The sequence below is a fragment of the Dendropsophus ebraccatus genome, chromosome 5 (assembly GCF_027789765.1).
Source record: "Dendropsophus ebraccatus isolate aDenEbr1 chromosome 5, aDenEbr1.pat, whole genome shotgun sequence".
NCBI classification, from domain to species: Eukaryota; Metazoa; Chordata; class Amphibia; order Anura; family Hylidae; genus Dendropsophus; species Dendropsophus ebraccatus.
The window spans coordinates 53,673,218-53,700,511 of NC_091458.1; the positions used below are offsets into that span (position 1 = coordinate 53,673,218).

The 27,294-nt window shown below is 43.9% G+C and overlaps 1 protein-coding gene across 6 annotated transcripts; it reads left to right on the forward strand.

Annotated features, from left to right (window-relative positions):
- Positions 1–437: 437 nt before the first annotated feature.
- Positions 438–27,294, forward strand: PCBP2 (poly(rC) binding protein 2). 6 transcript variants are annotated; one of them, XM_069970209.1, is made up of 13 exons: positions 447–799; positions 10,023–10,169; positions 12,218–12,274; positions 13,300–13,416; positions 13,532–13,663; positions 14,364–14,492; positions 15,445–15,519; positions 17,542–17,643; positions 18,431–18,472; positions 18,755–18,830; positions 21,552–21,607; positions 22,279–22,448; positions 23,788–24,442. In XM_069970209.1, the coding sequence occupies exons 2-13, from the start codon at positions 10,101–10,103 to the stop codon at positions 24,155–24,157; spliced, it is 1,395 nt and encodes a 464-aa protein (XP_069826310.1). In that variant the 5' UTR covers positions 447–799; positions 10,023–10,100; the 3' UTR covers positions 24,158–24,442. The 6 variants fall into 6 exon arrangements, with proteins under 6 accessions (XP_069826313.1, XP_069826312.1, XP_069826311.1 ...); XM_069970213.1 differs by lacking the exon at positions 23,788–24,442 and adding an exon at positions 26,878–27,294 and having other exon boundaries at positions 490–799; XM_069970211.1 differs by lacking the exon at positions 17,542–17,643 and having other exon boundaries at positions 439–799.

Genomic DNA, 27,294 nt, shown 5'->3' on the forward strand with positions numbered 1-27,294 from the left:
CGGGACAGACAATGGTGAAGCCTCAGCAGGCGCACGTGACTTCTCCCTGCGCTCCTACGTCACGCCCACCCCTCAACACCGGAAATGCTCCCGCAGCCATTTTGTCTCTCAGTTTCCTCGGTACCCAGGCACAGCCATCTTAGGCAATCAGTGATCCAAAACAGTAGCATGGGCGCGAAATTATTCACCACACCACTACCAATCCCAGTCTACGTGTCTCCACTGTAACCCACAATGGCCATTTCCATCCCCAGCAGCGTATGACGATTAATAAAAAGAGCGCGTCACTCCCCGGCTCCATATTGGTGCTCGCCACAAAGAGGTGTACAAATATGGCGCCTAAGGCCCCCACCATTTATACTGAGACGGGGAATGCCGATAACCGGCACGTTTCGGACCAAGTGACGATCCGGTTGCGCCGCCTCCCCGCGCCCCTGTACAGTCGCACTATACGCCGTCCCCCGCCAGTTATCGCCCTCTGTCGGCCACCCCGCTCAGGCGCTCCCTTCCCGGCTTCCGGTGGGGGCGGGTTGATAGCTGCCCGCGCCTCCTCTCCCCCTCCCAGACCAGCAGAGGCAGCAGCAGAAGCCGCAGCTCCCGCCAGCCCCTCCCGCCGTCGCCATTCCTCGCCCGCCCGGCTCTCTCCTTCCCTCCCTCCCCGGGGCCTCTCGCCTCCGGATCGCTCCTTCCTCCCCATTCCTCCCTTGTTTTTCCTCCCCCTCTCCTCCCTTCCCCGGTCTCCGTGGCCCGCACACCCCGTCCTCTCGGCGGTCACCTCTCGTCCTGTGTAACTCGGAAGGTAAGCAGCGCAGCTGGGCCCTGCGGCCTGGGCTTTGTTCCTGAGCGGCGGAGCAGGCCGGGACTCATTGTGGAGGCTGCACCATGTGAGGCGGCCGCACCATCATGGCCGCCTCCTATTAACCCCCGCGCCGCCGGGAGGAGCCATGTGACCGGCCTGGGCTCCATATGCCGGGCCTGGGGCCGCCGCTCCGTGCTCCTTGGCCGGCCTCATGGAGCCTCACCGCGTGGGGACTCCCGCCCCCCGGTGCAAGGGACATCCCGGGACTCCCACTGGGAAGTGTCGTAGCTACCGGCCCTTCTGTGTGAGAGTGATCGGTATGAGCGCCATGCCTCCCGCCATACAGTGATGGGTATGGGTGCCATGTATCCGGCCATACCGAGGGGACAGATCAGTGCCATGTATCCGGCCATACCGAGGGGACAGATCAGTGCCATGTATCCGGCCATACAGAGGGGACAGTGATGGGTATGAGTGCCATACAGAGGGGACAGTGATCAGTGCCATGTATCCGGCCATACAGAGGGGACAGATCAGTGCCATGTATCCCGCCATACAGAGGGGACAGATCAGATCCATGTATCCGGCCATACCGAGGGGACAGTGATCAGTGCCATGTATCCGGCCATACAGAGGGGACAGGGATCAGTGCCATGTATCCGGCCATACAGAGGGGACAGTGATGGGTATGAGTGCCATACAGAGGGGACAGTGATCAGTGCCATGTATCCGGCCATACAGAGGGGACAGTGATCAGTGCCATGTATCCGGCCATACAGAGGGGGCAGTGATCAGTGCCATGTATCCGGCCATACAGAGGGGGCAGTGATCAGTGCCATGTATCCGGCCATACCGAGGGGGCAGTGATCAGTGCCATGTATCCGGCCATACAGAGGGGACAGTGATCAGTGCCATGTATCCGGCCATACAGAGGGGACAGTGATCAGTGCCATGTATCCGGCCATACAGAGGGGACAGTGATGGGTATGGTGCCATACATCCGGCCATACAGAGGGGACAGTGATCAGTGCCATATATCCGGCCATACCGAGGGGACAGTGATCAGTGCCATGTATCCGGCCATACAGAGGGGACAGTGATCAGTGCCATGTATCCGGCCATACAGAGGGGACAGTGATCAGTGCCATGTATCCGGCCATACAGAGGGGACAGTGATCAGTGCCATGTATCCGGCCATACAGAGGGGACAGTGATCAGTGCCATGTATCCGGCCATACAGAGGGGACAGTGATCAGTGCCATGTATCCGGCCATACAGAGGGGACAGTGATCAGTGCCATGTATCCGGCCATACAGAGGGGACAGTGATCAGTGCCATGTATCCGGCCATACAGAGGGGACAGTGATGGGTATGAGTGCCATACAGAGGGGACAGTGATCAGTGCCATGTATCCGGCCATACAGAGGGGACAGTGATCAGTGCCATGTATCCGGTCATACAGAGGGGACAGTGATCAGTGCCATGTATCCGGCCATACAGAGGGGACAGTGATGGGTATGAGTGCCATACAGAGGGGACAGTGATCAGTGCCATGTATCCGGCCATACAGAGGGGACAGTGATGGGTATGAGTGCCATGTATCTGGCCATACAGAGGGGACAGTGATCAGTGCCATGTATCCGGCCATACAGAGGGGACAGTAATGGGGTACAGGGGCCACGTCTCGAGAGAGTTAATGGGGTGGGTACCTGTGACTTTGGCATCAAATAGCAGGACATGGTAGGCTTGTGTGTGGGGATGGGGGGGGAACTACATAGATATTAGAAAAGACTATACTGGCAGGTATTGCCTAGTGTGTGGGGATAGGGGGAACTACAATGATATTACACAGGACTATACTCCTAGAGGTGTATAAGGCACAACGTGTTATTACATGACATGCTGACAGGTGTGCCCTGTGTGGGCATAGAGGGCACCGCAATGGTATTACACAGGTCTATACTCCACCTACAGGTTATAGTGCACTACACTGGTGGTATGCTTCTCAGTAGCTGTGCATGATGGCAATGATGGGAACTTCATTCCTCAGCAGGTGGGTGCTTTGGACATAGGGAGCACTATACAGGGATGACACAGGCCCATACTCTGGTGTTCACTGTGTTGGTATGGTGGATGTGTAGCTGGTGCTATGCAGGGCTTTTCTCCTGAGGTGGTGTACTGTGTGGGTACAGTGGGCACTATGGTGGTGCTATTTAGGGCCCTTCTCAGGAAGTGTACTGTGTGGGTACAGTGGGCACTATGGTGGTGCTATTTAGGGCCCTTCTCAGGTGTAGTACTGTGGGGGTACAGTGGGCACTATGGTGGTGCTATTTAGGGCCCTTCTCAGGTGTAGTACTGTGGGGGTACAGTGGGCACTATGGTGGTGCTATTCAGGGCCCTTCTCAGGAGGTGTACTGTGTGGGTACAGTGGGCACTATGGTGGTGCTATTTAGGGCCCTTCTCAGGTGTAGTCCTGTGGGGGTACAGTGGGCACTATAGTGGTGCTATTTAGGGCCCTTCTCAGGTGTAGTCCTGTGGGGGTACAGTGGGCACTATGGTGGTGCTATTCAGGGCCCTTCTCAGGAGGTGTACTGTGTGGGTACAGTGGGCACTATGGTGGTGCTATTTAGGGCCCTTCTCAGGTGTAGTCCTGTGGGGGTACAGTGGGCACTATAGTGGTGCTATTTAGGGCCCTTCTCAGGTGTAGTCCTGTGGGGGTACAGTGGGCACTATGGTGGTGCTATTTAGGGCCCTTCTCAGGTGTAGTACTGTGGGGGTACAGTGGGCACTATGGTGGTGCTATTTAGGGCCCTTCTCAGGTGTAGTACTGTGGGGGTACAGTGGGCACTATGGTGGTGCTATTTAGGGCCCTTCGGTGTAGTACTGTGGGGGTACAGTGGGCACTATGGTGGTGCTACTTAGGGCCCTTAGGTGTAGTACTGTGGGGGTACAGTGGGCACTATGGTGGTGCTATTTAGGGCCCTTCGGTGTAGTACTGTGGGGGTACAGTGGGCACTATGGTGGTGCTACTTAGGGCCCTTCTCAGGTGTAGTACTGTGGGGGTACAGTGGGCACTATGGTGGTGCTATTTAGGACCCTTCTCAGGTGTAGTACTGTGGGGGTACAGTGGGCATTATGGTGGTGCTAGTCAGGGCCCTTCTCAGGAGGTGTACTGTGTGGGTATAGCGAGCAGTATGGTCTTACCCAGGGCCCTTCTCAGGAGGTGCACTGTGTGGGTACAGTGGGCACTATGGTGGTGATATATCCAGGGCTTTTCTCCTCAGGAGGTGCACTATGCAGGGATTGTGCAGCAGTGTGGGTATAACACGCCCTTTGTATGCCGAAGTAAGGTCAGGTGTATACACAGCTCTCTCCAGGCTTGGTGTGGCCACGTGTTTGCCCTGTGAAGCACTTGCGCCAGTTTCCTGTGATTTACCCTAGTCTGCATGCACAGACAGAAAGTCGTCCACTTTGACCTCCTGTGACAGACTTTGTCTTTGCTTTGACAGCTGGCTATGAGGTGTATGGTGGGGGAGGGGTAATAACTGGCATATAATTGCTCTCAGCATGCCAGTCAGGTTTAGTTTCTTAGGAGTATAGCGCTCCCTACTGTCCAGACCTGCTGCTGTCTATTACTATAATAGAAGACCTTGATAAATCAGTAGTTTGGTGTGACTACCCGTCCACCCCCCTCTTATACTATGCCATGGGCTGGCAGACCTTGTGATGCCAGTTGGCTACAGCCCTGGAGGCATTGCTGCATATTGTAACTCCAGAATTTCCCTAAGGGTACAAACACACACTGCGTATACGCAGCAGATTTGATGCTGTGTTCAGTTATTTAGATCTAATTTGCTGCGTATCGCAGCAGTAAATACGCAGCGTATATGCCGTGTTTTTGTACCCTTAGGGTGCGTTCACACCTACAGGATCTGCAGCTGATTTTCTGCAGCAGATTTCAGTTAAATAACTGAATACAGCATCAAATCTGATGCTGTGTTCAGTTATTTAACTGAAATCTGCTGCAGAAAATCAGCTGCAGATCCTGTAGGTGTGAACGCACCATAAGGATACAAACACACACACACACCGTATACGCAGCAGATTTGATGTTGCAGATTTGATGCTGTGTTCAGTTATTTAGATCTAATCTGCTGGGTATTTGTTGCGTATCGCAGCAGTAAATACGCTGCGTATACGGTGTGTGTGTTTATACCCTTATAGTGGTGGTGGTAGATTTTGTTCCTGCTGTAACTTTTTGGAGGTCAGTTGAGTGACATTTGTCATGACTTGAGTGTGGACACCCTTGTGCTGGCGTTGCATGACTCCAGATGCCGTTGTGGTTTGTGCTTTAGGACAGAAATAATCTGTACCACTAGGGTTAGTCCCCCAAGGTTTATGAACAGGTGCCGTCTTCTAAGGTGTCTAGAGCCACATGGGCTAGCTAGCCTGCAGTGTCTCTTCTACATGCCATATGGCAGACATCCAGCCTTCCCTTGGCATGCTATATATGTTTCTATACCAGATATAATGATTATAGGCATATGCCATGGCCTTGTTACAGTGTAGGAGATCTTGTGTAGCTCTGTTCTGGCACAATGAATTGCTAATGATCTTCCTGTTCTTGCTCTTAGGTTTGCTGGGGTCCGGAGGCAGCTGGTTGTCAGCAGCTGTAATAGGAGCTTCTGGTGGTTCTATTGTGGCCTCATTGTCTGTCTACAACTTACTGCAATAAGGCTATAATTTCCTAACTGGCTCAGTACATGCATGCTGTTTGGGGGTTAGTGATGCACATGGAGTGCTTTTTAGATTTTTGGCCTAGCCTTTTTTTTTTTGTGTGAGAAGTTTACCTTTACTGCAGTTCTATACAACATTTCACTGCAGCTTGGTAATACTACAGACAAATCTACTTTGGGTAGATGGCTGATCCACCTTTCAGCTAGTCTCTTGGGAATTCTGGGTTATGGCTGTGATGTCTCATAAGATCATAGATCACCCCTACTAGAATTGTTTATCACTGGCGCATGTCAGGGAGTTCAGACTGTTGGGAACAGGTTGGTTCTGTTTTTCAGAGTCGTTGGTGTAAAATAGTGGAGGTGTAATCCTAGTCAATGTGCATGCAGCAGGTTTACGGTTGCTGGTAAAGGTTTGTGCACAACCTCGCACCCTGCAGATGGAGGTCCTATGGGTCCAGTATATTATCTCCCATAGTGTATAATGGAGCCATTCTAAACCACCACTTGCAGATGTCCGTATTTGGTAGATGTCTTTGTTCAGAAAGAGAAGCCACAACACTTACTACTGCATGAAGGCTTCACTTCCTGGATAAAATGGTGATGTCACGACCTGAGTCCCAGAGCTGTGCGGGCTGTGGCTGCTGGAAAGGATGGTGGCAGGGGGACACTGAGGGACACAGGGCACTAAGGGACACTGAGCATCCCTCTGCCATCATCATCTCCAGCAGCCACAGCCCGCACAGCTCTGGGAGTCGAGTCGTGACATCACCATTTTATCCAGGAAGTGAAGCCTTGATGCAGTAGTAAGTGCAGGGAAAAAAAACACTTTATAAGCATTTCCTATAAGTGTATATTGGTGATTTGTTTAACTTTTGGGGGGGCAATACAAACCTTTAATAAAAATTTTCATCGGGCTTATTGTTTAAGTGACTGTGATTGAGGGTGTAGTATGTACAGGTCGTGTAACAGTGCCACACCTGTGGTGACCTTGTGATTTCAGAGTAGGTGTCATTGAGGGCAGTAGTTTGGCAGAACAGGTGGCGGATAGCAGCTTGCATCTAGTGATGGATCTGCAGGCAATGGTTGGGCGCCTGAAATTCTCCACAGCTCTAGCAGATATAGAATTGTCAGTGTTAGAGCAGCTCTAAGAATAACACATTAGGAACAGCTATTTATACAATCCTGTAATAGTCTTTACAGTGGCTCTGCACAGGGAGCTTTACAGTACAGTGAATGTGCTACCAGGTAAATCGCTTTCAATACACTGGGGATGCCAGTGCTGTGGTCCTTTCTTTTCTTTTTTTTTTTCTTTTGCGCAAGCCCGCCTCCAGTGCTTCAGGCCGTGTCGGTGCCTGGGAATAGACCAACGCTGTGTGCATAAACCAGGCCACAGTTGGATAAAAGGGCTGTGGCACCAGCATGCCGGCGCCAGTCTATTGATGTATAAATCTTAGGGTACATGCACACTACGGAATGGCAATTGAAAAGCCGTCACGCATTCCGCAGCTCGCACCCGTGTCTCCGTCCGTGTCAGACTCCATTCTATGCACGGGCGGATTCCATTTTCATCCAAAGAATGAACCTGTTCATTCTTTGGACGGACGACGAAATCTGCCAGTGCATAGAATGGAGTCTGGGCGGAGATGCGCGAGCTGTAGAGTGCGCAACAGGTTTTCTGTTGCCATTCTGTAGTGTGCATGTACCCTTAGGGTGCGTTCACACCTACAGGATCTGCAGCAGATCTGCAGCAGATTTGATGCTGTGTTCAGTTATTTAACTGAAATCTGCTGCAGAAAATCAGCTGCAGATCCTGTAGGTGTGAACGCACCATTAAAGCGATTTTACCTGACACTACATTTGCTTTAAACCTTGTACCACTTTGATATAGAGGGAGTGTCCCATGTAAACAGTCCTGGACCAGATCACTAGTAGTCATTGTGTTTAGAGCTACTGGTGTCTATATGTCTGGGCTGCTTTTTTTTTTTTTATTAATAAAGTTGTACAACATGTTAGCATCTCCTTCTCAGAGGAACAGTCCATTAGATTTTGTTTTCACTAGTGTAGCATTGGCTTTTAAAAAACACTGCAGAAGCCTTTAAATATTCATTCCATTCATAGATTGTACCTCCTTGATTCTTCTTCTCTTTTGGTATGGTTCCCCTAATGCAGCCTAAATTCACCATGATTTCATTGGCCTTGAAATAGCAGAGTGCACATAAATCTCCCTTTAATGTAACAGATTGATAATACAATGTAAGTTTGGTCCCCACACTACAGTGTATTCCTAGGAGATACAGCCTCAGCTTGTGTGACCTGCTTCTGATGGATTTCTCCTTTTACCAGTAGGAAGCAAGTAGGAGCAGTGTGAAGCTGCATCTTAGAGGGTACAATTTGCGCACAGAAGAGACAGGCGGTGTAATTGGGGAGGGGTCGAACTGCAGCTAATCATCATATAGAAACCCATTTAATCATTGTAGACTTGCATACTATATCACTGCTCTACTGGTTATTCAGGGGCTAGATATGGATGATATTGGGCTTTGTTCACACTGTCATCATGATTTGTTACAAAGGAGACCGTGGCAGCTCTTGCTAGAATATAGACCGGGTATGTTCACACTACAGAATCCACGCATAGACACTTCAAGCTCCCACTTGACGTTCCGCCCGTCCCATAGGCTCCATTTTGTGCTCGGGCAGATTCTGCCATCCACCCAAAGAATTGACATGTCAGAATCTGCTTGAAGTTCCTACGTGTGGATTCCGTAGTGTGCACATACTGTAAGCTAGCATTAAATTTCAGTGTCAAGGTGATTATATTTGAGGGTTTTTCCACACTGTCACCGCTTGTCCCTCATCTACTCCATGGAGCTCTGCTATGCACTTATCAATGGCTAGTAGTAATGTGAAGTTCTGTGCCTCTTGTGTGAGGCCTGGCCGTATATAGGCCATTGGTGTGAATTTTGTGTTTCTGACAGTCATCTCCTTAGTCACCATGTGGTCATTACTGCTATTACTTTATGGATTCAGCAGTTTATAAATGCAAAGCTCCATCTTTAATCAGATTTCATAGAGCTTTTTGTCCCTTCACCCTGTGACTGTATGGCTGTGCAGCAGAAAACAAAGCCGCTACTGTTCTTCCATAGTCGGCAGCATTTTAAGAGAATTTAATCTGCTACTTCATAGCCTGAACGCCCTAACCCAAGAACTTGGTGTGTTGTAGTTCCGGCATTCTTGTGCTTTCATAAGCCTCGTTCATTATGTAACAGTGTCTACTGATGGTTGTACGCTGCCTGATTCCCGTATACTAGTCTATGCCTGCTGTGCCAGTCTACTTTACAACTGCTCACTGCTGCCCCACATGTTAGGGGCTTCAGCTGCCTTCCCCAATATCATGTTTACAGCTGAGTTTATAAATATAAATCCTGCTGCTGCCATTTAAAGGGAAGCATTCTAATCCTGCCCAACTATAGGCAGCATGAAATATCGATATACTCTCCCGTTGCAATGACCTGTTCTACTCACACTAAGTTTGGTATGGGGAGCAAAGTGTCTGTTGGGCCGACAATCACTTCCTGACAGCAAATAGGCAGAGACCAGTCAGTCAGGTACCTGCATGAGGTGTGTCACGATGCTAAGGATATAGAATATTGCTGATCCCTGGAAGAATCTGCTGCACACCTACAGCAGAACTACAAGCACATGAATGAATGAACATGACCCTTAGGCTAAAAGGCCTTTTACACAGGGTTATAATTGCTCTATAGAAGACCCAGCGATCACTTAGCAAACAATTGCCTGTTTATCGGGTAATCACAGGGATCATGTGGCTCTAAATGTTGTAGGTTGGCAGCTTATTTCGCTGTGTGAACTGGGAGTGTATGGGAGACAAGTTAATGACATGTCGCAGGAACAATCTATTGATCGTCTTTTGGATCTGGCCTCCTACTATTGAGAAGTGTGAAAGGCTCCTTTAATTAAATGACCATCTGCCTGCATTTGTATAGAAGGACCCTAAATCTGCATCAGGCAAATGGGTAAGAGTTTACAGCTTTCATCCACATCTCGAACACTTAAAGGGGTGATAACATGAATTAAAGTTAGAGGCTATAAAGGGGAAAACTGAGAATTATTACATCTTCCCTTGACCTACTCATGCTTTTTCTGCAGTTGTTGGGGCTGTTGGGTTGGCTTCAACTGTAGAAGTTGGCCAAAACTAGGAGTAGATCAAAATACTTTTTATAAATTTGTAAAAGTTACTTCTGTTTTTGGCTAAAAATGCCGATGAGATCTGACGCCTGTCTTAAGATTTTCAATTATGGGGGAAGGCTGTGCATGAGGGTTTAGGCTGTCTGACTTATAACGGTGCTGAGGCAGGGTTATATCTTCATGCATTACTTTATAGCATCAACAGAAATGTTCATGGTTTGACTATTATATTATCTTATGTGAAGTCTTTCTTTCATTTTTTTTTTTTTTCTTTCTAGTCTTGTCTTTTCCTGTGACCAAAGACTGCATTGTTCATCTTCTGGCTGTCGCCCTGTTCTACCAGAACTTGTCTCATCATGGACACCGGTGTCATTGAAGGAGGCCTGAATGTTACCCTCACCATCAGATTGCTGATGCATGGCAAGGTGTGTATGTGGTTTTTAGCCTGGTTGTGATATTTTGTGTATTTCAATCAATGTGGCATAATAAAAGGTGATTAATAAAAGATGGTACAAAATTTATAGCCTTGGTGTTCAGAAATGAGATCATAACATCAATTAAGTGAAGTTAAGGCAGCTCACTAACCTGGAAGATGCACAGGACAGCTGTATGGCACACAGCAAATGCAGAGACAAGGAAAGAAGGATGTACAGCTCCAGATATCAGCCCTATTAAAACACCATTTGAAGATGAAACAAATACTCCTAGTCCAAAGGATCAATCCTTTTGACTAGGAGTATGTTTCATCTTCAAATAAAGTTGGCTTTTACGGGACTTAAATCTAGAGCTGAACATCCTTCTTTCCTCATCATAACATCAATAAGACGCTATCTATTCAATTAGTGACACAGCAAATATCTAGGCGTTAGTCCAGTTCAGGCAGCTGCCAGCATGTGATTGAAAATGGACTATGGCGGTGATGGCTAACCTTTACACTACACTGTTGCAAAACTACAATTCCCATCATGCCTGAACAACCAAAGATATGGCTTTGGCTGCCCAGGTATCATGGGAATTGTAGTTTTACATTGGACTATGGAAATCGTGGGGCATTAGGTCTAGTGATTATGTATATATAGTAGAATCCTGATAATTTAAGGCCCCACATTCACTTCAAATTCAGCTTCTATGCTACAGTTCCACTGCTGAGGGGTATGCCAGCTTTTCCCGAATTGCTGCCAGTGTACTGGTTAAATGCCACTGAACACTGCAGTACTACAGCCACATACAATCTACAATTTCAGTGCAGTGTAATGTGAAAGCTCTTTCCCTTGGTGTTAAAACACGTGGTAATGCAGGAACGTTTTTTTTTTTTTTTTTTTGCTAACATCACATTACGTATTTGTATCCTGTTGATAAAAATGTCAGGTTTTCTTTAATAAACTCACTTTTCCCTATTAAGAACTCTTTAGAAAATGGTGTTAAAGCCTTGCATTGTACTAAACTCTTATGGTAGTTTTTTTTCGTTAACTGTTTTATATAATTTAAAAAAATCCATAAAAGCTTAATATCCCAATTTAGACCAGCAGATCTGTAAAATAAAAAGGACAAGTGCCATGAAAAACTTTTTTTCCCAGTAATTGAAGCACATTACAAAGTTATATAACTGTGTAATATGCTTCAATCACCTATCTGCCTCCCTTCCCTGTCTTTCCCCCCTCCACCCCCCACCAGGAAGTGTCCTAACTCACACAGACCTGATTACTGTCGGCACCGTCACCAGGCAGCTCCTTGTGAGGATGAGTCCTCAGCAGGAGGGCTGCTCTAGGTCCTGTTACAGCAGCCCCCCCCTCCCCAGTCCAAGTGATGGCTTGCAGTTGTTCAGCCAATGGGAGCTGAGCAAGCTGAGTCACCTGACAAGGCGGGGGAGGCTGGTGTAACAGGAGAAGGAGCCGAGAGAAGAGCTTGGTGACTGTGACTACAGTAATTAGGTCTGTGTGAGTTAGGACACTTCCTGGTGGGGGGTGGAGGGGGGAAAAGATAGGGAAGGGAGGCAGATAGGTGATTGAAGGATATTACACAGTTATATAACTTTGTAATGTGCTTCAATTACTGGGAAATGTTTTTCATGGCACTTGTCCTTTAAGGGGGATATCAAGCTTAAATTTCCACAGTGTGGCCAAACTTGTGGGCTTACCCTTTTGACTTATACACAATTAAAGATATGCACATTATGTTAATGGTATTGATGCAGTGCATGTGGAGTATTCCATTGACACTTTGCAATGAGGAATACAATGCACGTGTGAACTCTGCACAAGAGGACCATAGGGGAGCCATGGAAAACCAAATCTTGCTTTGGTCTAGCAGCTGCATTTAATGTTAGAGCCAGAAATAATCAATTGTATGTGTGCCTACCCCCCCCCCCCCCAACTTTAAGGGGGGTTGAAATAATTATCAAGCATATGCAGTTGGTCACTACTTTTGAGCTATGATTGATATTTATTTTCTCAATTTTTTTTTTCTTCTCCAGGAAGTCGGTAGCATCATTGGGAAGAAAGGGGAGTCTGTTAAAAAGATGCGTGAAGAGGTAGGTTCATGGTTTTCATGCATTTGATACATCACTTATAAAATGATTCCTTTTTGATTAGAGACAAGCCCTTCAGCAAACAAATGGCACATACTGAAAGGAATACACCATACTCCTTTTGTAAGAAATGTTTCTGTAGATATGCACAAGTATAACACTTAGCTACAGATCTGATAGCTGATACAGTTAAATGTAAATGCAGAAGTGTGTTGTCAATTTTCCAGGTGTAGAACTTGTGTATCAGTTTAACACTGGTCTGTCCCAGCCACCAAGGTTCTTCTGTTAAGTTACCTAGCCAAATGAAAATGGCAGTAGGGGGAAAGATCATGCCAGCAAAAATACAAGCAGTGTAATGGTCTATGTAATCTTACTCTAAGCAAAATGTGTTGAGGTTAGTTAACCACTTTCCACACTGCACTTGTATAGTACAGGCTAGATGTAATATACGGCTAACATGCTGCTTTAGTAACTGGATTGGTGGTAGCTAAATTTGTCATTATAAAACAAAAAACCCTTTTAACATGTCTTGGTCTTCATCTGAGTGTTCAGATAGCCAAGATAAGCGTGTGGCTGAGCACTTGTCCTCTTATTTCCTTTTTGATCTGTTTTGATGCACAAGACAAGCTTTATAGACTTACAATGGAGCCTGTCTCATGCAGGAGGCCTGAGAGTGTAGCACTCGGCCTTGTGCTTCTCCTGGCTATATCTAAAAAAAAAAATCAGTGGGTGTGAACGCTCTGCAACATGTCAAATGGTGTGTGTGTGTGTGTGTGATAACCTTAGGCCCCTTAGTGAGCTGTAAAGTTTAATAGGCTGATCATTTATGGAGTTTATTTAAAACAATATTCAGACCATAAGACTATGGGACACCCAGGTTTAACAAAGGGTTAAAGAGGTTTTTGTGAGAAACCTAGAGTATAAGGGGGTTAGTGCCTAGTGGCTTATTCACATTTTAGAGTTCCAGCTACATGTTTGGTCTGAGGATACACTTGTATAACTTTTTTTTTTTTTTTACTTTACTTTAGAGTGGGGCACGGATAAACATCTCAGAAGGCAACTGCCCTGAACGTATTATCACCTTAGCGGGTCCAACAAATGCCATCTTTAAAGCTTTCTCAATGATTATTGATAAACTGGAAGAGGTAAGACTAGGTGGCGGACTGCACTGTACTGTGAATGTCTTGCCATGCGTTTTTACTTGTATATTTGTTTCTGCAAGGCTGTGTTAGACTAACTGGCATCACACATTTTACCTAGGACATAAGCAGCTCCATGACGAACAGTACTGCATCCAGCAAACCACCAGTTACTTTGCGTCTGGTTGTTCCTGCAAGCCAGTGTGGATCACTTATTGGGAAAGGAGGCTGTAAAATAAAGGAAATCAGAGAGGTTAGTGTTCACTAATGGTGTCTTACATGCTGCCAAATCATGTTCCTGAAACGTAAAGGCTATTTACACTTACACTGAAGCTTTTGTTTTTTCGAATGTACATTTTCCAGAGAGATTCATAAGTTGCCTACCTTTTTACTTGATACTGGGAGGGAGAGGCTTACACATCTAACAGTGTACAGAATCCTGGGAGAGTGGCTAATCGGCTGTACAGAGGGAGGAAAATGTATACAGAGCAGTTTGTAGGGGAAAATTGTGTAAGTGTGAGGAGCAGCCACATTATGCTGTGAAGGAGAAACTAGCTAACTTTTTTTTTTTTTTTTTTTTTTTTACCCCTGTAACACTACAAAGCAGTAGTATGAAGATGTTTGTTTGTCACAGCCTTTAAAGCAGCTTAAAACACTGTTCTATATAAGGGCAGCATATTACAGCTTGTGCTTCCATCAGACATGGCACAAATGCAGCTGTTTGGTTAAGAGTAGATTCATAGTTGGGTGTCCACAGTACTTGTGAAATCACTGGTTTGGGGGGTATGAGTACAGAAACCTCATACTGGTGTCCACTGTATCACTTGTCCCTAACCTAGGGCAGTACATTTAGCTGACATATCAATGTTAAGTTAAAGATATGCATTCACGTGTTTCTCCTCCTCCCCCCCCCCCCCCCCCCCTTTTTTTTTTTTTTTTTACCCGATCAATAGAGTACAGGGGCTCAGGTTCAAGTTGCAGGAGATATGCTGCCTAATTCCACAGAGCGTGCTATCACTATTGCTGGCATTCCTCAGTCCATCATAGAGTGCGTCAAGCAAATCTGTGTGGTAATGCTAGAGGTAAGTCTTAACCTGTGGAGAAGTTCTGATTCTCTGGCCTACAGATTTAGAACTTCTGAATTCTGTTTAGCTGTGAAAGTTAATGTTGCAGGTACTTTCCATTAGCATTGGTACAAAATGCTTTATTAAAGTGAATGTACAATAAGTCTAATGTGCAACTATTCGAATGGGGATTGGTGTGTATTTTATTCCAATGTCTTATGACTGATTTATTAACATGTAGCACTGACAAACTAAATGTATCTAAGTAGGAAGTCACAAAAAAAATGCAAAATTGTGTTTGTGTCCTTGATCAGCACTGGTGTGGGGATGCAGGTGGTGTGGCTTTAAAAAAACAAAACAAAAACAAAAGAAGCTCGCGCTCAGCACCAGTCTTTTCCCGAGCACTAGCCTGCCCCAGAGCAATGGGGGCAGGCCCAGTGCCCACCAGTGTGGCAATATCCCCTCCCCTCAGTGGCGTGGCTTCATTGATTCTAATGGAGCCACATCAAAGAAGGATTTATCAGGTGGCTTAGTGCTTGGGGGGAAAAAACCAGTGCAAGCACTGGGCAGCTTGTCAAAAAGACCATGCCACCTGCATCCCAGCACTAATAAAAAAATTTTTTTTTAAAGAAAAATGGAACCGGGAACTGCAGCGTTAAGACAGCCATGCAGTTTTCCTGAAACATTGGTTCCACTGAGTGGCAGCAGCCCGTTTTGCCCCTATACTGCTGCCACTCAGCAGTAATGCATATGTATATAAATTGTAATATAACTTTGTTAAAGCAATGTAATGGCATTTTTTAGGTCTCAGGAGTACCCCCTTTAAAACTACATGTAAATCCATAATTTACATGGTCTGTCCGTATAATAAGCAAAGATTGTAGACTTTGTCTATTACATCAGTAATAGGGTTAAATTATAAGGATTAAATGTTTTTTTTTTTTATTTATTTTTTTATTACGACTTCTAGTCTCCTCCAAAGGGGGTCACCATCCCATACAGGCCCAAGCCCTCCAGCTCTCCTGTTATTTTTGCCGGTGGACAGGTAAGTCATTGTAAAACAAAGTTTGTCACTTTAAACATTTATAGCAGTCTTGCTTGGGTTTTCTTCCCCAGTTGTGGGCTTGCACATGATCTGCGACAAATGCTTTTCTTGTGAATCCTATATTAGTGAAGAAAATCTTTGATTAGAATGAACTGATTTTACAGATTTGTCTGGAGCAGAGATGTTATGCTCCCAAATAGCTTTTTCCTCCGAGAAAATCTTGTCACACAGATTTTTTATTTTTGTTAACGTTTCGTATGTAGTGCCAACATATTCCACAGTGTTGTACAGAGGTCCCAAATCTGTCCCTGTCCCCAACAGGGCTCACTATAAAAACCTACTGATGGGGTAATCTGGAATTTGTTGTGGGAGAAAACTGGCGTACCAGGTAGAAACCTATACAAACTCCTTGCACATGTTAACCTCCATAATATGGTAGATGAGGTACATGTGTATATTATTGGCCTTAGCAGATCACATGCAATGGTATTTGGTTTCCTGATACCATATGGTGAGTTTAAGGCTTTTATTAACTGCCATAATATGCAGTCTTCATTTGATTTGCTTACTGTTCAGTATTCAAGAAGCTACTGATGTGACTTCTGAGCTTACATGTGAAAGTGCTATAAGGACTAATCAAGAAACATCATGAACAAACACTTGAAAGAGGGGGTATCCTGGCTTAGAAAAACATGGCCACTTTTTTTTTTTTTTTTTTTTACCTAGAAACGCCTCTCCTGTACATTCTGGGTGTTTTGCAGCTTGGTTCCACTGATGTGAATGTAGCTGAATTGTGAACGGGGGTGGTGATGTCCTGTCCACTAGCATACTACTGTAATCTAATGTGAGTCTAGCTATTATATGCAAAACTGCACCGGATTTTATAAAAGAACCCTGATTTGACTTGTATGTCTTAACATACAATCCACTGTCTGCAGTGCTTTTGGGGTAGTAGATCTTTCAGAAAGTAGGTTCCTTTAGTAACCCTGAAAGTCCAAGTCATGAAAGCAAAACATGTTAATAGGCCCCAAACAGTCAGTGGCTTCATGTGACAAATGGGGAATTTGCAGTTATAATTTTCCAACATCACAGTTGCTATAGGTGTAATTTTTTTTTTCCTTCCAAAAAAAATTGCTTGGTTCACAGGAACTTTGCTTGATAGGTAGTCAGTGTATGTAAAGTCTATGCGCGTGAGAAGCTGATGCATCACCCTTTTGAACAAAGTGTAAGTGTCTCTGATAGAAGTGCCTGCCTGATAAAGTCTTCATTTTCAGTGTCTTTTGTTTTCCCCACTCTGGGTTTTAACTATGGATCCAAAATGACTTCTTAGCATGTAGCGAAAGTTGCAATGGTTATGACAGACCTAGTTAATTGCTGATGGCTTATATTGGTTGAACCTATGCCATGTAAGCAGCAAGATATGTAAACTATACACATGTACTGTATCACTTTGAGGCACTTGCAATGTATTTTAGCAAGTTCAGTACTTATCATTCTAGTGTACAAAGTGCTTATGAGAATAAACAGACTTTTTTTTTTTTTTTCCCCCAACCACTACTTTTCAGGTCCCTGTGTAGCTCATATTGCAGCCCTGTAATTGTCAGTAGTGAAGAACCAGTAAAGGCCCTTGTTACTATAACTCTGCATCAGATCGGGCCCTAACATCTATCACTGACTTTGATAACCAGCACTGTACTATGTTAGAAGAATAACTTTCTTTTTTACAGAGAACCTAGCTTAAAGTAATTTGTTACCTTTTGTAATGGTGGGATGTACCTGGGGCATGGGCAGACTTTACAAGTGCCTGCAGGTCATTGTCTGTTCCTTCAGTGAAATGTGTTAGTGTGAGTAGTGTGAGTGCAATGAGTGGAAGGAAGAGGATAAAATTGTGGCCTCATTTTGGATCCATGACCCACCTTGCTCCTCATGTTCTAGGTGTAGTGGTTGGGTTATAAAGTCTGAGGACTGAGGCTGTGACTTTTATCAGAGATGACTGAATTCCATTTTCGCTTTGTTCAACAGGTGTCGCGCCAGGCCGGAGGGCACGCATGTGAGACTGACCTGTGGGAGGGGCGGAGGTCCCACACAGGGGGAGTCTCCCTAGATGCTGTGGATCTCCATGGGGTAGGTCCTGATTTATCACTTTATATCTACCCCTTTCCTAATGTCACAATATTTTTATTTTTTCTTTTATAAACTTCTTTGCAACAGCAAACTAAACACAAAAAGCAGAAACCTAATTTTGGGGCCTATGCCTTTATCCCAGATCATGTGCAGTCTCAAATGTTGTTGCATGAAGATTGGATCATGACAGTGTTGCAGAGTAAAGACTAAGCGGAAGGTGGCTGCCTTTCTAACAGTTATCAGCCCAGTCCCCCCATTAATACAAAAATTTGGCTTTGATGTATCTATTCAATACAAAGAGTAGCGGATGCTACATGTTTGTTCTACCATACATTGTGTTACATGGTGTCTGACCACCTTGACTATAGCTGCCAAATTGTTCTGTGTTTGCTCCAGAGGTGCTTTTGATAAAACTGATCTAGATACTTTTATATGTGGCTTTAATGTCTCCACTGTGACTTAATGCAGCGCATTTAGCACAGACCAGTGCATATGGCAAAACATACTTGTATAGTCACTGCTTGAATACAATAACCTTCCAGAGAAGTTGAAGAATAAGTGTCATTTGTGTGAAAAGAAATGTCTCTTCCTGGTTCGGTGTCTTATTTCACGCTAATGGTGGAATGCTTCAGTTCCTTCTCCATAAGCTCTGTCACATGTGACTTGCTTTTCAAGTTAGTTTTGGTCTCTAGCTTTGTGTCTTGCTTTGCTATCACTTGCCTTCACACCTTCAGGTCTTTCTGGCTGTCACAAGGGTTTAATAGGACTACTTTTACTCCTTTTATAGGCCTACACCATTCAAGGACAGTATGCCATTCCTCAGCCTGATGTAAGTGTGCTTTTGCTTTTTATCTTCAGGGGTTGTGGTTATGTACAGTTTCACACTAAACTGTTCCTCTTGCCTCTATCCTGCTTTGCTGTATCACTATGGCAGATGGTGTGCTGCTGCTCAGGACGGTTTTGCACTGTTCCCCTTGTGTGTTCTTTATAGCTGCTAATACTTCACCTATCTCGCAGGGAAATCGTGCTGTGCACATTCTTCACTTTTTATTAGCTGTCTAATTGAAGTGCCTCGCTCCTGTATTAGAACTGCTTTATTTTTCTTCCATAGCTGACCAAGTTACACCAACTGGCAATGCAGCAATCTCACTTCCCTATGTCCCATAGTGGCAACACCGGATTCAGTGGTAAGGAATCTATGCTTGCGTTTTTTTTTGTTCTAGCCACACTGCTCACTACTAGCTAGCTTTACAAATGTCCTATATAGCTGTCTGCTAGATCAGTATGGACAAGCCTAAAGGGAACTGTGCCATGCATGAATTGGAAACCCATTGTACTATGCATGCTTCCTCGGTCCAGTCGTGGTGGTCTGGTCATAGGGAGCCTTTGTAGGCTTTTTCTGCAGGTCATCCACATGAGATGCAAACTATACAAAATGTCTTTCTGCCAATATTTTTGACCACTTATTGGCTGCATTTCTTTCTTTGCTGTAGCTTGCATTGATACTAAACTGTTCAGCCAAACGTATGCACCTATCCAGGAAGAATTCTTTCTGGTTACCATTGTGGCTTTGCAATGTGTTTGCAGAGTCCTGATGGTAGCCATGGACCGGTGGGGAAGGGAGGGAGGTAAGGCCAGTGCGTGACCAGGAGCTCTGCCCCTTCCCCCCCTCTCCCCTGCCGCTGTTTTAAGCTTATAACAGCGGCAGGGGGCAGCGCTAGGGACTTTAGCTTAAGGGATCATAGTGATCCCTTAAAGGGGTAGTCCACCCAAAAATTTTGTCTTTCAAATCATCTGCTACCATGAAGTGCCAGAGATTTGTAATTTACTTCTATTAAAAAATCTCAAGCCTTCCAGTACTTATCAGCTGCTGTATGCCCAACAGGAAGTTGTATTATTTCCAGTCTGGAGAGCAGGAGAGGTTTTCTATGGGGATTTGCTCCTGCTTTGGACAGTTCCTGACATGGACAGAGGAGGCAACAGAGAGCAATGGGTCAGACAGGAAAGAAAACACCACTTCCTGCTGGACACACAGCAGCTAAGTACTGGAAGACTTAAGATTTTTTAATAGAAGTGAATTACAAATCTCTGGCACTTTATGGCACCAGTTGATTTGAAAGAATTTTTTTTTTGGTGGACTACCCCTTTAAGCTGAAGTCCAAAACGACCTGGGCATTGAGGAAACAATGACCCATGGTTGTGAAAGTAAAGAAGTAAATTACAAATCTGACACTTTCTGGCAGCAGTTGATTTTAATGTGTTTTTATTATTTTTTTAGGTTACTGATCACCTCTCTCCGAAAGTAGGCCCTAGCCCTTTTTCAGAGAAAAGAAATATAACTTTGGCGAAACACTATGTATGATATGGTGTTTACAATATCTATGTACAAACACTGGATGTATAGAATGGATATAGGACTATAGTGTATGCAATATCTCTAACTGCGTTTAGAGCAGAGTGGTGGTTGGAAACCTTAACAATAGGAGCTGTCAATAACACAGGTCAAAAAAAAAAAAAAAAAATTTACTGGTGTCCAAAATATTTTAATGATTTTGGGGTGCTGATTCTGAATATGCTATCAGTTTTGCCAGATTGGCTCAAGTTTTTTTTTTTCATGTCTTGTTCATTTTTGAAGATTACTTTCTAAAACTAGTTAAAATAAACTAAAATCAACATTTACTTTGTAAAATTTATTGTATTCATGACAATAGCAATAAAGTTAATGCGCGTGTAGCAAATTACGTCTTTTTTTTTTTTTTTTTTTTTTTTTTTTTTTTTACACACATTTCACAAAAATTCTCAAAAACTTGAGCCAATCTGGCAAAACTGACATATTCAGAATCAGCACCCCAAAGTTACCCTAAATTCGTTGAAATATCTTTGGCCCCAAAAATGCTGTTGACCTGTGTAATAGGAGGGGAGATTTTTTTTTTTTTAAATGTTTTATTTACAAAAGTACTTAAAGGGGTAGTCCACCAAAAAAAAATTTCTTTCAAATCAACTGGTGCCATAAAGTGCCAGAGATTTGTAATTCACTTCTATTAAAAAATCTTAAGTCTTCCAGTACTTATCAGCTGCTGTGTGTCCAGCAGGAAGTGGTGTTTTCTTTCCTGTCTGACCCATTGCTCTCTGTTGCCTCCTCTGTCCATGTCAGGAACTGTCCAAAGCAGGAGCAAATCCCCATAGAAAACCTCTCCTGCTCTCCAGACTGGAAATAATACAACTTCCTGTTGGGCATACAGCAGCTGATAAGTACTGGAAGGCTTGAGATTTTTTAATAGAAGTAAATTACAAATCTCTGGCACTTCATGGTAGCAGTTGATTTGAAAGACAACACTTTTGGGTGGACTACCCCTTTAAGAGTCTTGTCACCCCCTGACTGCCCAATGAGCTAGTGGTACTTCTGGATAGATATCAAGAAAAGCCTTAATATAATTTTTTTTTTTTTGTCTTTTCATGTTTCCTTTATTTGGGCAGTGAATAGTGTTATGGCTGTAGCACCACTACGCCTCTTTGTACTGGTATGTGACAGGCATACAGCACAGCGAGGGGTTGCAGTGCTAGGGCCCATGGAACCATTGACCCAGCCTTAATGCACACTTTACAGCCATATTTGGGGTTTTGAAAATAAAAACACTGAGCACAAAGTTCTGATTGCTTTACTTTATACCCAGTGGTGCCACTGGCTCAGTTCGTGGTCAGAGGGTGATAAACTTTAACTTGATGAGTCCTACAACTATCTGTCTGAGATGGGAATACCTCTTTAGTGGCACAGCAGAGGCCTTCTAAATAAGTTATGGGTGCAGTATCCTTCCCCTGTCTATCATGCTGATTCCATTCCCTTATATTTAAATTGATGATTTTGTTTCTGAAACTAAACTTTTTCTCCAATTTTTCTTGTATTTTAGGAGGTATTGATGCTTCAGCTCAGACAACTTCCCATGAACTCACCATTCCAAACGATGTAGGTATTATTGCAACCACTATGGTAACTTGTCATTCACTAGAGTACAAAAGTAATTGGTGAAGAATTGGCAATGGACTGTTTGTACTATACTGTATAATATGTACTTTGTGTCATGTCATTACAATAAACTTCTGACAGGTTATAGTCACATGTCAGAAGTTTGTAACTGTGGGGTCCCTGGTGCTGCGACCCCTATTGATCACTAGAACGGAGGGGCAGAAGTGCTTAGTACCAAAAGCTTATGACCCTTCATCCCCACTCTACTGCTAAAGTAGCAATGGATTGAATTATAATGGAGCCTATGGAAGTTCCAGCAATTGCGTCTAACGGAAGTTTCATAGGTTCCACTATAATTCTATCTTTTGCTACTTTAGCAATGAGAGCAGGGAGTGCTCGGTAGTAAATCGGCGTTGTGTGGGAACTGGGCAGCTGTTCAAAAAAAGACTGCGGCACTGCATCCCGGCGCCAGTCTATTCATGTAAAAATAAAAAAAATGTACCAGTGGTACATTTGTTTTCCTGTTACACTAAACGTAAAGTATGATTTATACAACTTGTATAGTTAATGCAACAAATTTTTGCTGGGGTCTTCTATCCCCTCAAGTCTTTCAAATTTTGCAGGCAACACAAAAATTACTTAAAGAGAACCTTAAATCTTCTTGTTTTCAGCTGATCGGCTGTATCATTGGACGCCAGGGAGCTAAAATAAATGAGATCCGCCAGATGTCTGGAGCACAGATCAAGATTGCTAACCCTGTTGAAGGTTCCACTGATCGTCAGGTTACAATTACTGGATCAACAGCCAGCATTAGTTTGGCCCAGTACCTTATTAATGTCAGGTAAGACATTTTGCCTACAACCTTTTTTTTTTTTTTTTTTTTTTTTTTGCTTTAACCCTAGTTATATTCCTGTACGTTCCATGGTATATGTTGGCACTTTGTCAAAAATGATGCCTTCATTCTTTGGTGTACTGGCAGAAGGCTTGTTTATTCACTACGTCTGGTCCGTTTTTCAGACGTTATGTGGAAGATCTTGGTTTGCAACAATTATCAGTTTTGCAAGAAAAAAATTTGGGCCATCAAACCCAATGGTCTTGCTGTCAGTAGCTATGATATATCTGCATCTCTGACTGGTTGCCAATATATACCCTGAACTTATGATGAAAATGTGATTTTTAGCCTGAGTGTAATGTATCCACAAATGCACAATTAAGGGTGTTTGGTTAACCTGCAGTTTGTATGAGGTATAACCACTAGGAGAGCATATTTTTCTATAATGATTTGCTGTCTTTCATTCTTTTGCTTTTCATGTCACTAACTTTTGGGGCATTTTAAAGGGGGGTTTAAGCTAGTTAATGTGATCACACATGAATGAGGCACCTTTAATTTATATGACAAGAAATTTTCTGACAGGTTTGTAAATAAACGTGCAGAAAGTGTCTTGCCATTTATTGGCTCCATTAAAGTGGAATAAATCTGCATCTTCACTTGCCAAGTTATGTCGCCAACAAATATATATCTAGCAGAATAAGGAACTGCAAACAGTTATTTGGTAGAACATCAGCACAAAAAAGTGGCTAGTTGTACATTTTAAATACTAGAGCATTACAGCCACTGCTTTCCTCTTGAGGTAATGGAACACACATTGCACAATGCACATGCTATGGGACAAGGCATTTTACATCCTGTGCATTATGTAGAAGTGCCCAATATACCTAGCTGGTTTAGCTTCCTGGTAAATAGGCAAAGCTGATGTACTAACAGCAGCAGACTGATGGCTGTCTGACCAAAGTGGTGTATATGGAATCCTTTAGTGTGACCCTTAGTCCAAGAAAAAAAATTACATATTTGTAGTTCAACTGGTTAGACCCCCTAGACAAAAGCTATATTTAGCTCTGCCTAGTGCAGGACCTGAAGCAGGGTGATGGTTGGATTTTCTGACTTTCCACCCTCAGGCGCTGCACTAGGTAGGACCGTATCTGTTATGCCTAGTGCTCTTTTAGCTAGCTATATAGAAATTGGGCAAAAATCACTTAGTTGCTTAACTTCTGGGTTTGACTATAGTGTTTAGCTTGCTCTTAGCCTCCATTATTATCCTCCTGTACTCCTCCGTTTGTTCCTGTTCTCCCACCCACCCGTTTAGTTTTGTTCCCTTTTTTTCTTTTTTCCTCTGTTTCAGTCTAGAAACTGCTAAACCCTCCTCCTCCCAGAGCGTCACGACCCCTGACCTTCTCAGCATCTCTCAACCCTCCACCCCTTCCTCTTCCAATGCCGCCCCCTCTCTGGTGAACACTTCCACGGCCGGGGGTGGCGAACCCTCCTCAGCCTCCACCTCCTCTTCCTCTTCCTCGGAAACACCTTCCAGCCTCCCTAATCCCTCGACTGCCCCTTGTGTCTCCAATCTGCTTGACATGAAACCTGTCCCGCTCCTGGCTCTAAATGTCGTGTCCACAGCCTCCTCTACCTCATCCTCCTCTGCTGTTCCTGCCTCTGCCGCCCAGCAATACTCTAAAGCGAAATCGGAAAAGCAGCGCTTCTCTCCATACTGAGTAGCCTGTGGTTTGAGTTGTCCTAGAAAATGAACTTGTATATGTAACAACATTTTAATTTCATGATTTGTCTATCATGTTGGATCTGCTGTAAATCCCAGTTATGCTACAAACTAAGCATCTAGATGGTGGTTAGTGTGCGCAATATGGATTCTCATGAATACTGATTTGGAAGGTAGTCTCCTGCCTCTCTGTGCATCCTAACCTGCCTATAGTGTTAGCTGTTTTATGGCTTTGATCAGCAATCACTGTATCTCAATAAAATAGCCAATGGTTTGGTGAATAGCCCTAGTATGAGTTATTTATAAGCAGTTTGCATGTCACACACTGTACACCTCTTTATATAGTATGGTGCTCAAGCTAGCAGGGGGGAATTGACCACCAAAATGGATTCTGTTCATCTTCAGTGTTTCAAGCTGTTATCCATGATTATGAAAAAAACATAGCTGTTTGTTTCCCAGAAACTGCACTACTGTATTCAGTTTGTGGTATTGCAACTCCGTTCCATTTGATGTGACTGGAGGGAAGTTATAATACTGCACACAAACTGAGGACAGGGGTGATTCTGTTTGGGGGCGGGGTAGGATGGAGCAAAGCAGCTGTTCCCTTTTCTAATCCTGGACAATCCTTTTGTGTAAAGATGGGAATATAACCTTCTTACAAAACTGCACACATGCAGAATTGCGCCAAGCCAAAAGTCTTAATGCAAGTTCGCATGTAACATACAGATTTTGCTTGATTTATTTCTTGGGGTCCTTTTACACACATTATCTGACAGATTTTTGCAGCCAAAGCCAGGAACAGACTAGCAACAGATGGGCCATAAAGAAAAGACTGAGATTTCGCCTCTTCAAATCCATTCCCAGCTTTGGCTTCAAAAATCTGTTAGAATCTGTCTGTGTAGAAAGGACCCTTACAGTTCCACCTTGGTGAATCAACTTCTGGTTTACTCTTCGCCCCCTATTAAAGCAATTGTAATTTTTTTTTTTCATTCTTCTTCTTAAAGGGGTACTCCAACGTGGGGGCTATTTTTTGGATCTGGCCGGGGAGGAGGTGGCTGAGAGAAGACGTCAACTCACCTCCCCGGTTCCAGCAGCGGATCCCGTATCACGGCGCTCCAGTCCCCGGCCGCTTCCTGGTGTCTGACACGGTCCCTGGCCAGATCCAAAAATAGCCCCCACGCTGGAGTACCCCTTTAAATACACCATGGCCAAATGTTTGAAGGATAAGATAAAAATTTACATTTTACATTTCTCTAAATCCGCGCTAACATTTGGCCATGGTGTATTTAAAGGGGTACTCCAGCGTGGGGGCTATTTTTGGATCTGGCCAGGGACCGTGTCAGACACCAGGAAGCGGCCGGGGACTGGAGCGCCGTGATACGGGATCTGCTGCTGGAACCGGGGAGGTGAGTGGACGTCTTCTCTCAGCCACCTCCTCCCCGGCCAGATCCAAAAAATAGCCCCCACACTGGAGTACCCCTTTAAATACACCATGGCCAAATGTTAGCGCGGATTTAGAGAAATGTAAAATGTAAATTTTTATCTTATCCTTCAAAGTTCTTGAATCACATGATTGATAAAATACAGGAGTAATGAAAACAATGGAAAATAATTAACTGAAACACCACAAGCTACTTATGAAGATCTAAAAGCCACAAAGTGTACAGCGAGATTCACGCACAGATTCTTGTGTGGCTCTTTTGGAGCCAAAGCCAGAGGTGTCCCCAGCAGGGTGGAGATGTATGAGGCCATGGCTACACTGCCGCAATTTGTAGCACTACAAGAGATTTTAAATTTGCTCTTGAGCTCCACCCTAAATATGTAATCTTGTGGATGTCAGCTGTCACATAACATGAATCTTGTAGCGCTACAAAAGCTTGCAGTGTATTCCAGGGTTTGGTCTGTCTTTATATTCATTTTCAATTCACTCCTGGCAAGGGTTGTTTTCACACAGCAGTATTTGGCTCAGTATCCTGATCAGTTGTTGTAAGCCAAAACCAGGAGTAAACACATAGGGGGAGATTTATCAAGCTGGTGTAAAGTAGAATTGTCTTAGTTGCCCCTAGCAACCAATCAAATACCAACCTTTAATTTTTCAAAGAATCTAGAGTGAAAAGTGGAATCTGGTTGCTAGGGGCAACTAAGACAATTTTACTTTACATCAGTTTGATAAATCTCCCCCTATGTGTGTGTGTGGGTTTTTTTTTTTCCCCTCACTTCCACCTCTGGTTTTGATTTGCAAAAAAAAAAAAAAGCCTAGTGTATAAGAATCCAGAATCCTTAGTGTGGGCAAACACAAATCTTCAAACTTACAAACTTCTTACTTACTTAATTGTGCTAAACAATTAGGTATGTTCCCACAGGGCAAATACTTACAGAAAATCTGCTGGGTTTAGCAGCAATGTGGATGGGATCTGTAAACTCATCCATGCACTGTTTAAAAACTTCACATGCATTGTGGATTTACTATAGAGTTTACCCCATTTAAAGGCAGATCTTTAAAAAAAAAAATCTGCCCTCTGTGTCCCTACTTTTAAAAAGTGCTAGAATTTAGAGGAGCGAAGGTAAGAGGTCATGTTAATATAGGATGTCATGAGGAATTGTATACTGTATGGTTTGCAATATGTTAGCACAAGTGCTTTTGGTAGTTTTACAGATACATGGAGGGTGTGTGGTTCTTGTTTTTTAAATTAAATCTGTTCTGTTTTTCTTGTTTAGGCTTTCTTCAGAAGCTGGTGGCATGGGAAGCAGTTAAACATCTTCCAACATCTCTTCCTCCCTGTTTAGCTCATGTCAGTCTGCATAGCCCTGCGAACAGCCTTTTTTTCTTTTTTTTTTTTTCTTCAGGTTTTATCTAGTTTGCAAATTTTCAGTTTCATCGTGCTTTTCCTCATCCACTCGTCAATTTTTTTTTTTTTTATGAAATGACAGCATTTTAACTCAATTTTGTTTCTCCTTTTCCCGCTGTTAAAACCTGCTGATACAGATTTTAGTTTTATAAAAGTTTGTCCTGTTACCTATATTTTTTTTTTTATTTAAGTCACACTGTAAAGAGTGGGGTATTAAAGGCATTTCAATTTAGTTCTGTAACGTCAGGAATTTTTCAGAAAACAAATAAAGATGGACTGAAACTTT

Coding starts and splice junctions, on each gene's coding strand:
- PCBP2 (XM_069970209.1), top strand. CDS start 10,101: ATGGACACCGGTGTCATTGAAGGAGGCCTGAATGTTACCCTCACCATC. Junction 10,170..12,217: donor GATTGCTGATGCATGGCAAG/GTGTGTATGTGG, acceptor TTTCTTCTCCAG/GAAGTCGGTAGCATCATTGG. Junction 21,608..22,278: donor AACTCACCATTCCAAACGAT/GTAGGTATTATT, acceptor TCTTGTTTTCAG/CTGATCGGCTGTATCATTGG.